We start from the raw sequence: 11,180 nt of genomic DNA on the forward strand, positions 1-11,180 counted from the left end.
CATTTCTTTAAGATTTTATCATAATTTAATTCAACAATAAAAAATTAAAAAAAAAAAACACCCAATGTAAATAGATTTCGAGTTTGAATTTTCGGATTTGCCTGAAGTCTAGTCAATTTGTACTTGGCAAGGTCCCAATGGGGTTCGATGGGTCAGCTAAGTGTATGGAGCATACAAAGAGATAACAAAGGAAAGACCAAATGAAGCCTGGAATAAAGAGAAAAAGACAGTTCAGTTCTTGGAAGCCATCCAATCTTGGAAGCAAATAAGGTGTTCCAGCCAGAACCACCAACCCTAGCTACAAAATGTATGGAAGTAAGGTGTCTGATATCGTGAATCTCATATCGAGAAAATGAATCCTACGTCAAGAGAAGAATCGTGTATCTCACATTAATTATACATTAAAATATAATTAAATATTTAAATATTCATATCATCTTCAATCACTTTTATAAAACAAAACCTAAACTTCGATAGAAGTTAATGTGTAATTCCAAATATCAAAATCAACCAAGGTACTAATACATTTATTCTAAAGTACAATTGGATATTCAAATATTCACACCATCTTCAAAACAGTTAAACCCTAACATAGACCGTGACAGTAAGTCTAAATAGGCTTCTCAATTTAAAGTTAGGGAAGGATTGAATATTCAATGCAAATTGGTTCAGTTTCAATCTTCAATAGCTGTAAACCTCAAAAATAGATAATAGTAAGCATTATAAGGTGCAAAAGAAATCAGATATAAATAGCCAAAAACTTCTGACATTAAATAGCCATTAAAGAATTGGACCACATCAAACCCCCTCGCTTTCTCAAAGTTCATCGTCACTCCAACATGAGAATAAACATAGATGGATAACAAAGCTAGAACAAAGCAAAGTTCCCAGCTGCACCAGAAAATGGTGATACAGTACTTTCTCTCTTTGACCCTATTTCTCAAATCAAAAACATTTAGAAGCATTTCCTGTGGACAATTGATGGACCTGACTCGTCGTACTCTGTCTTGGCGATCCACATCTGCAACCAAATAGCCAGCACAATCAGCTAATGTAAGACAATGAGCAAGCAACTAGACTACTGTATATGCAGAAGAAAAGCGAATTAACTTACTTGTTGGAAGGTGCTGAGGGAAGCCAAGATTGAGCCTCCAATCCAGACACTGTACTTCCTCTCAGGTGGGGCAACCACCTTGATCTTCATGCTGCTGGGAGCTAGTGCAGATATCTCCTTGCTCATTCTGTCAGCGATACCAGGGAACATGGTTGAACCACCACTGAGGACAATGTTACCATACAAGTCTTTCCTGATATCCACATCACACTTCATGATGGAGTTGTATGTAGTCTCGTGAATGCCTGCAGCTTCCATACCAATCATGGATGGTTGGAAAAGCACTTCTGGGCATCTGAAACGCTCAGCACCAATTGTAATAACCTGACCATCAGGCAACTCATAGCTCTTCTCGACTGCTGAGCTTGTTTTAGAGGTCTCTAGCTCCTGCTCATAGTCCAGGGCAATGTATGCCAGCTTTTCCTTCATGTCCCTCACAATTTCCCGCTCAGCTGTGGTGGTGAAAGAATACCCACGCTCAGTCAGAATTTTCATCAAGTGATCAGTGAGGTCACGGCCAGCCAAGTCAAGACGAAGAATGGCATGTGGGAGGGCATAACCCTCATAAATGGGGACTGTGTGGCTGACACCATCTCCAGAGTCCAAAACAATACCTACATAGAAGAAACAGCGCAGCAGTGTTACATTTCCTGTCTCCAGTATAGCAAAAGTATGTTAAAAAATGTTAAATTGAATTCAACTCCAACTGTCACAGATCAAACCTTTAACCAGCCCTCGAAACATTAATCAGATAGGAAACTTTTTGATAAAGTGCTCATAACAAGTTATTAACAGAACCAAACTCATGCCATTCCTACCAACATTCCCTAGCCAATAGTTCAGTTTCTGCAAGTCAAACTACACTGATACACTCAGCAAACACATCTTCGCATATCTGGGAGCGTTTTATTATCAGTTTCAGTTAAGCACAATTCTAACAAAGTTGAACCTCAGGGAATCAATCATAATTTTATAAATGATACATACCGGTTGTACGACCACTGGCATAAAGTGAGAGCACAGCCTGAATGGCGACATACATAGCAGGAGTATTGAAGGTCTCAAACATAATTTGGGTCATCTTCTCACGGTTAGCTTTAGGGTTGAGAGGAGCCTCAGTAAGGAGAACTGGGTGCTCTTCTGGGGCAACACGAAGCTCATTGTAGAAGGTATGATGCCAGATCTTTTCCATGTCATCCCAGTTGCTCACAATACCATGCTCAATAGGGTATTTCAAGGTCAAGATACCTCTCTTGGATTGAGCTTCATCACCAACATAGGCATCTTTCTGGCCCATGCCAACCATCACACCAGTGTGACGTGGCCGACCCACGATGCTAGGGAACACAGCTCGAGGAGCATCATCCCCAGCAAATCCAGCCTAGAGCATTAACATTTAACATTCAACTTACATCAGATAAAAGGCATACACATTAAAATTAACATAACATATCAGCATGTCAAAAAAACACAAACTTAGACTCAAAGATATAAGCTTTCAATGATTTACCTTAACCATTCCTGTTCCATTGTCACAAACAAGTGGCTGGATATCCTCAGCTTCTGCCATCTTCTACAACCTGATATACATAACCAAAAAAAGGTGTCAGCTTTTGGTACATATATATCATACTTAGAAAGCAAAACTGATTAAATAAAACAAAAGGCATAGATTTTCACAGAAATTCCACCAATCCTTTCCCTTCTATCAAACCCCAAATGCCAACTGATGAAACCAGCGGATTTATTAGACTAAAATTACAATAAAAGTCAATATTCCTCTAATTTAATTTCTCATAAATTCTAAATATCCAATATTCCTCTATCTTTTTCTACCTTTATCCTTTAGGGTCTATGAAATCAAATTTCAAGCATCCACAGATCCCCTTTAAAATCTGAATTCTAGAAGACCATCAGAACATATCAGCCAAAAAAACAAGAACAAATAAATCAACTAATAAACAACAAAAAAATAAAACAGATCTAGCAAAAAAAAAAAAACAAGAGAACCCATTACAACTAACGGGATTCTTTCCTGTCTTTCGATCAAAACAAAGAAAACCCAATTCATAAAACAAGTCAAAACCACAGAAAAACAAAAACAAAAACCAAGAACAACCCAGAAAAGAAAACAGCAAGAACAGAGAAAGGACAGCAGATCTAATGGAAAACGAAGAGAAGAAAATGACCTTTGGGAAAACGAGGGTGTGTTTGATGGAGAGAATGCGAGGGTTCCAGAGAGAGAGAGAGAGAGTCTGTGTGAGGAAATGTTTTTGAAATAGAGGAGGAAAGAAGAAGGAAAGGGGAGGCAAGTATAAGAAGGGGAGAGAGCGAACGTGGGCCGTTGGATTTATTTTATTTTCCTTTTTTGGAGAGAAAGCGTCACTGGGATCTCTCTCATAGTCACGCTTTTCCAGTCATTTTTTCACTGATTTTTCACTATCATTGCTATTTGGTTTGAGCTTAGCTACCACTAATTTCCAACCTTCAATTTTCCCTTTTTTTTTTATCTTTTTTTATTAAAATTCTAATCCCAGAAAAAAAGTTTTATAATAGGTTATACAACTAATAAAACAAATTATTATATCAATTATACTTGTAATTTTTTTAAAAAAAAATTGTAACTATAACAAGTAAGATATATTTTTCAAAACATAAAGATTGTAAAATGTATCAATTATCGTATTTAATATATTGTAATAAAAGTCATACTATCAAGTAAATTCTTCACTAAATTACTATCCAATGGTTTAGAAAACTTCTTCTTGCATTAAAAAGGGGGAAAAACATAGGCTTTGATCTTGTTTTCAATCCCAATTCCAATACTTCACTCGATAACCTGATCAAGAAGAAGTCCTAAAATGAATAGATAAATAAATTTGAATGAGTTACATAATACAAGGGGAGCAATGCCACCATAATATGAGATGGCAAGATTTACTGGTTATTTATTTATGTTTTGTTATTGGATATGTGGTTTTTAGATTTGTAAATCTTAGATTGGTTTGAAAAATAAAATAAATAAAATAAAATGACAACCTTGAAGGGATTTGATGGAGTTCTAGTATGTTCCTTTCCAGCAAAAATTATATGCTTTGCAAAGCTTTGTGGGGGCAACTCTTCCAACCCAAAATAGTTGTCACAAACCCAAGATTGGACCAACCATTTTTCACACTTTAAAAGAAAATTTTTTATGTTGAATTCAGTCCCAAAAATCATATATTTTTTGGGACAAAAGTAGTCACCAACCAAATTTGTTGTAATAAATCATGAATAGGAATTAGTCATCATAGATTCTTAGGTGTATTTTCCCTATTTCTTTTTCTCCCACTTAAGGTTTTGCAGCCATTGAAAATTACAATCATAATTAGAGTACTTTAGGCAGTTGGGAACTTTTGTAGTTCATGGACAAGTTTCAATATTGTTTACATTGTAGGCAATACTGAAAAATTTAAAGCAGGCTTTGAATACTTTGGCCAGTTAGGGTTATTGCTGTGATGTGACCATGGGACAAGTTTCACAATCATAAATTCTTCATTAGATTTGAAGTTTGAAACTTATAAGTTAAGATTATCATATTTAAATAACTCAAAAGACTTTTGGGGGGTTGGATTTGGGTGTCAGCATTTAACTATCATTACTAGAGCTACTAGCCAACCTCCCCTCTACTGCCATTGCCAGTTTGCCACCTTTTATCATTATAAAAACAGGGAAGTAGAGGCATTTAAGTAATGATAGTGAATTCATCCCCCTTTTTTCCTATAATTCAAAACCAAGCACATGTAGTTTGATGTCAAAACTATCAGCTCAGATAATGGCATCTGCCTTATGCAATGGAATATTGATAGAACTGATCATCATAATTCACATAACAACCTACATTAATGGCTTAAACCAGCAATGATGTTCTGTCGTAATGAAATTATTTATTCCACCAAAGAGCAACTTGTCTCAACAGAAAAGCAAAATTAATCAAAACAACTTTAGTGGGGAGTGATCTTAAGTTCTAAACTGACAAGAATTGAATCTTCAATACACTTGAATTCATGCTTCTAGATTGCAGTTTGATACCAATGAGACCAATAAGTAGCAGGTTCACAAATCAATTCTACAGGAATGGGGGGAGAATTACCCATCTGCGAGGGTACTTGGGCCTTCCTTCCTTGCCGTCAAATAGCTGCGAATGCCAAGAAGTCAAAGGTAAGGGAAAACTTCAATAAAAGGAAGTAGCAGAGTGCTATTTATTGTAAACAGTCAACTTACTTAGATATGAATTCCTTGGCTAAACTTAATTCAATATAAGAAATATCCTGTCTGCTCATGATGCACCCCAGCATGCTTAAGTGTGTGCACACATGCATCATATATGGACCAATATGAGTTTTATATGCACAGAGACGTATGCCTATGCATTTTATTAGCAGAATGGAGAATGTAACTCCAAGAAATCCTAATCTGCTATGTGCTTTGCAAATTGAATAAAAGGCAATATATATCATGATCCAATTTTACTTTCAGCTTTAGGCAGAAAGGAAAGGCTGAATGCAAGGCATTAAAGTAAGGAAAGCTATGAGAACTTAGCAGTTCAAGTAGAAAAGCTAAGGGAAATACCTTCTTCAAGCGGCGGTGCTTTGCAAGGGCCCAGTTGGTCATGATAGAAGTAGCAACCACAAGAAATACATAACCTGCAACAGTCTGTGTAGCAATATTGAAACCCAGCCATTGGTAAATCTCTGTTGTGTAATTTGCACATGTCACAATGTTAAACAGAAAACCACGAGGAATTTGATACCCTCCACTACCATCAGGGCTACGTAGATTCTTCAGTATGATATGACAATAGGAGTTAGCAAGTTGACAAACCAACCCAAACCCAAAACCAATCTTCATCTGGAGGTCACTAACAGGGGTGTAAAGTGGGTGGTTAACATAGTAAGCAATGTAAGAACCAAAGGTCCAGTAATAAGCACAATTTCTGAAGACATTTGATAGTGGAGATGTTGCATGGCTGAAGCGGTGGATGAAGAATGTTTCCATAATACGCTTGAAGTAGTGGAAACACCAGTAATATAAAGCATATGTTTGAACAGGGTGGATGACACGCTCCACTTTATAACCAAAGAACTGGTACACAGGGAAGTAGTAGAAGATGGGATAAAGGATCAAAGGACCCAAATATTCAAAGAAGAAAAGTGTACGATAAGATACTTGTGGACCCAGGTCCTTAAACAGTACAGTTATATTGTTCTGGTTTCCATCACAGTAATCTTTGAGACTCTTCTTGCAGTTAAGAACAACAGGCCTCTCCTTAGACCCCGGTGGCACAGGAAGTGTTAGTCTTTGTCTTGAAGGATAGAACTTCTTAGCTGCTAGTACAAAAACATGTGAACTGAGTTGAAAATCTAACGACAAATGAAGCCGCCTAGAAACATGCAAGCAAAAATACATCTCTTCAATATTTAGAGAAGGCTAAAGATGACAATAAAAAGAGGCATAACACTCAATCAAAACGTTGTCATTCATGAATGCTCAAATGCCAAATTAATAACAAACCCCATACAACTCCTTTCCTTGAGAGAAAAGCAGGTACCATATAATGCACATTGCAATTGGCAAGATTTCTTCCCCATGAATATGGATGGAGTCTAAATCTATCTCCTTCACAAACCCATCTGAAACTTAAATAGGAGGAAGATTTGCAACAATAACATTTACCAACAATTTGAACAAAAATAGAAAAGTTTCACTAAGTGGAAATGTAGTAACCCTCAGATAATATAAATAGCATGAAAATATATATCCTATGCAGCTGAAAACCATATTTTGCATGAGGAATTCAGTGCTCATACATGACAAGTGGAAGAATTACACTTCAAGGAACATAAAAAATTGTCAACCTCGTTGACATCTGTCAAGAAAACATAAGGAAACATCATCTTACCCAAGGTTTCTAGTTACTTCATCGCTCAACTGTCAACTCCATTATCAAAGATTTATACTCCAATATGAAGAGCATCCATGCAATACAATATGCAAATAAAAGAATTCAAACTCTAGCCCCAGCTTGAAACGGGTAGGGTTCAAGAAAGAGAAATCTTAAACAAAAACACAAGCAGATTAACAGGAAATTCCCACGAAAATGGAATTATTTCCCCCAGTTCGGAGTTAAAAGACAATTATTCCCCCCAGTTCAGAGTTATAAGACAATTATTCCCTCCTTGTTTTGCTCCGTGGCACTCGATTGACAAACATGGTAACAAATTAAACACTAAGAAATCAAATCACTTACTTCTTTTGTGAATAGCCTCCTGCAGATCAGCCACAGTGGCCTACATGAAAAGAAAAAAAAAGAAACACAATAAACTTCCTTTCTTTTCGTTCATTTTCCAAGCAAACAATCAGTTTAACACTACAAATAACGAAAGAGTTAAAAACCCAAAAAAAAAACAAAAAAGAGAGAAAGGCATACTGAGTCATGAAGCTCAAGGCCTCCTTTGATGACCTCTCTTCCACTGCGTGAAACTAGAGTGACCTTCATCCCTCTTAAGACCAAAACAAACCAGACCCAAATTTTGTTATGTTGAAAGGAACAAACCGTTTAAAGCTTTAAGCTTGGAAAGTGCGGATGCGTTCAGTATCGGAGATCCCAAAGTTTATAACTTGAAAAAGAATGGAGCTGTGGGTGTATTTTAGTTTACGGAATGGGGAAGTGATGGAATTAAGTATATATTAAAGGCGTATGGTTGGGGTAGGAGAGCTAACTATCTAGGCCGATGAACCACACCCTTTCCTTAATTGCGACATTTTCATGGGGTCCACTTTGATAGGCCCTCATTTGACGGCCCTGATCTTCACACGTCGCCCATCTTGCCTACAACACCAATTGTTACTATTTTCCAGCACATACACCTCATTTATTTTTTCTTCTCAAAATTTAAACTTGGGATTCAAAAGTTGAATGTCTATTGATTATTACAATATAATTTGTACCATAGACATTTGGATATAAAATTTATTCATCTATCACAATCGTAATATACAATCATGTGACTGGTTGAACGTTGATCCATAGCTAAGTTAAAGTGCCCAAAGCAGATCTCTTCCCCAACTTACTGGCAATTTATATACCCGTCAATTCATTCAAGTATAATGACCCAGCCCCTAGAATTTTCTAGGTAGCGGCAGCCGGCGCCACGAGGCGGAGCCACCCCACCCCACGCCTCTCTCTGCCCCTGTTAAGCATTGTTATTCCAGTTGATAAACATGGGTGAAGCTGTTGGCCATGGCGTCACTGGAAAATAGACAAAGAATACACGTACACGTACAAACCAATAATAAATGGAAATCCAGATCCCAGAAGGCAGGGCAACTTCCCGGTTCTTTCAAGTTCCATTCTCCATTCCTTCATTTTCTTTACCTAACTTCCTGCCAAACTCTATATCACAACTCAATAGCAGCATCAATCTACATGATTATATTAGCAATTAAAGGATGATGGGTTGGAAACAGCACTTTGTTATCATCGAGTACTGACTTGCCAAGAAAATCACGAGTGCTGTACAACAGGGATGGACTGGATATTAACATGGTGGATACTCGACGCATTTATAGTGTTAGGTTCCCCCCTGAACCAACTCCAGAGAAAGTATGTCAGTGCATAAAGGCATTTATTTCGTCACCATTTGAATGATCTTTAATAGCAAAAAGTTCCAGCTTCTTACATGATTTAGGCAATATATATTGCATTTAAATTTTTAACCAAAATGGCTCCATTCAATTCCTAGTGCACACTTCATTCATCAACAGAGGTTTTCAACATATGGCAAAAATAATATATGAATAAGCCAATAGAATCATGCATTGTACAAGCTAGTGAATTTTGTGAGGAATTGATACAAAAAGAAGATCACATTCCATGAATATAGGCTAAAATTCAACCCATAACTCACTGGGAAACTATGTAAAGAGCCTCATATTCAATAGCCTTCAGCACTCTTCCATCAACCCAATGGAGAACCACTCCATTAAAGGTTCAATCTTTCACCAAACTAAAAACTAAGTTTTCCAGGATTCCAGCAATCTCATAATTCTGAAGCTACAAAACCATTTCATAAGCCACCACAAGAAGTAACCAAATATAAAAGTAGAATATAAACTATCTTAGTTCTATAGTGTTAGTTATCCCACCTATGTAATCTAGGGCCACGAGAACCCACTCCAGAAAAAAAAAAATTGTCAGCACATCAAGGCATTCCATGGAAGATTCAAAATCAGATGTGTTCTTAGTTTCTTATCTGATCATTTACATTTGAATGTCTAATTACATGAGCTCCATTCAATTTAACTACCAGGAAAACAAAAGGAAATGAAGCAAGACAAAATGAATACTAGCATAGAAATTGCTAAATGTACTACTTTACTAACAGTTAGGGGTTCCTAATCCCTGAAAATACCAATTCACAATGCCGAAATTTTCTCAAAGAATAAAGACAGTGAAAGTTTTTAACACAGTTATTAGCATTTATCAAGCAAATGATACATGACCAAATAAGATCCATGCATTGCACAAGCTATTGAATGTTTTTGAGGACCAACTGATAAAGAGCAAAAATATCAATTTCCATCCCTATGAGCTCACTAGACAGCTTTGCATATATCTTCATACTCAATAGCTTTAATCACACGTCCATCATACACCCCTTTCTCAATCTGCACCTTTGCACAAAACTTCTCTGCATCAACACCCAACAACCTCGCGTTTGACCCACGATATGCCCCATTCACTATCCTCACCAATCCCCCAATTTGAGGAATCACAGTCTCCAGCTCTTCTTGATCAACTCTTAGCACATGTTTACTTTCAAACATCTCAATCTCTCCCACATACTTATCGATCACTTTCCTCACAACACCTTTCTGCTTATAATAACCTTTTTCCGCCAAAGCTTTAGTCATCACCTTTACAATTATCCCCTCACAAAGCCAATAGTCTTTCCTATTACTCCTCTCCTTTGCCTTCTCCTCTTCCCTCATCAACTCTTCCAATGCATTTTTTCTCCCACCATTCTCTTTCCTCTCATTATTCTTTTTCTTCTTCTCATTCTCTTCCTCCTCGAAAACCAACCTAGCAGAACTCGAACTCTCCCCTTTCACGTTTCCACCTCCTAAAGAAAACCCAATTTTCACTCCACTCTCTAAGTTCAGCTCTTTCATGACCGCCTTTCTTTCGTTCTCCTCAGATTCCAAAGGAGCTTTTAACTGCCCAGCTTTCTCAATTTGCTTCTGAATTTCCCTCTCTTGTTTCTCTTCCTCTACCATATCCAATTTAATCCTTTTATTCTTCATTTTTTCCTTAAAAATCGTCTCTGAATCTTTATCAATATAAGTAATAAACCAACCTTTCGGCGTCTCTTCAACCTTACACTTGCCGGTCCGTCCCAAATACTTAACAAACTCCGTTAGCGTAGCCCATTGGGTCGAATTCATATGAACGTGATGTCGGTCATGAATAAACTCATTGTAAACGACAGTGGCGGCCACGCGACTGAACCGGTGGCTCCGTTTCATGAGGTCGAGGAAGTTCTGCTCGAACTCTTCGGAGTATCCAGACACGATCCGGTCCGGGTTCTGCCCGAAGATTTGCATTTGGCGTTGGTGAGATTCGCTCATGCAATGGCATTTAAATCCGTTTTCGTCTCGGCATTGCTTTTGGCACATTTGACAATACCATCGAAGCTTCTGGAGGCCTTTGGCTTTGATTCGGTTCGCGATTGCTTTGGGTGTCAGGAAATCGTTTTTTCCCATTGGGAAATATGGGAAACCCTAGAATTGACAAAACAATGAAAAAGAACAAAAAGAGATTGATCTTTTAAAAGGAGGCGAACCTGGACTCGATTAAAATTGAGAGAATGATTCGCGGCGGTGGCGCGTAAGTTAAGCCGGCGGCGAAAGAGAGGCGGTGGAAGGAAAAAGCAAGCGCTGACTGTGAAATCAAAATTGGAGAAGGAAAAGGAGAGAGAAGGTCTAATTTGTAACGGGTCGGGTTCTTTAATTACTAAGGCTTTTA

General features: G+C 37.5%; 3 protein-coding genes across 3 annotated transcripts; all 3 read right to left on the reverse strand.

The window, feature by feature from the left end:
• Nucleotides 1–746: 746 nt before the first annotated feature.
• On the reverse strand, nt 747–3,447 carry LOC110424906 (actin-like). Its single transcript, XM_021439607.2, has 5 exons — nt 3,304–3,447; nt 2,625–2,694; nt 2,102–2,495; nt 1,115–1,728; nt 747–1,021 (listed from the first exon to the last, which is right to left on the reverse strand). Exons 2-5 carry the CDS (start codon nt 2,682–2,684, stop codon nt 956–958), a joined length of 1,134 nt encoding a protein of 377 aa, XP_021295282.1. The 5' UTR covers nt 2,685–2,694; nt 3,304–3,447; the 3' UTR covers nt 747–955.
• Nucleotides 3,448–4,977: 1,530 nt separating this feature from the next.
• CER10 (3-oxo-5-alpha-steroid 4-dehydrogenase family protein) lies at nt 4,978–7,859 on the reverse strand. Its single transcript, XM_021439809.2, has 4 exons — nt 7,584–7,859; nt 7,404–7,443; nt 5,726–6,480; nt 4,978–5,291 (listed from the first exon to the last, which is right to left on the reverse strand). Exons 1-4 carry the CDS (start codon nt 7,650–7,652, stop codon nt 5,223–5,225), a joined length of 933 nt encoding a protein of 310 aa, XP_021295484.1. The 5' UTR covers nt 7,653–7,859; the 3' UTR covers nt 4,978–5,222.
• Nucleotides 7,860–9,372: 1,513 nt separating this feature from the next.
• LOC110425037 (DNA/RNA-binding protein Kin17, conserved region) lies at nt 9,373–11,180 on the reverse strand. Its single transcript, XM_021439808.2, has one exon. The coding sequence runs from the start codon at nt 10,916–10,918 to the stop codon at nt 9,752–9,754; it is 1,167 nt and encodes a 388-aa protein (XP_021295483.1). The 5' UTR covers nt 10,919–11,180; the 3' UTR covers nt 9,373–9,751.

Source organism: Theobroma umbraticum, unplaced genomic scaffold (genome assembly GCF_002168275.2).
Source record: "Theobroma umbraticum cultivar Fairchild unplaced genomic scaffold, ASM216827v3 scaffold_81.0, whole genome shotgun sequence".
NCBI classification, from domain to species: domain Eukaryota; kingdom Viridiplantae; phylum Streptophyta; class Magnoliopsida; order Malvales; family Malvaceae; genus Theobroma; species Theobroma umbraticum.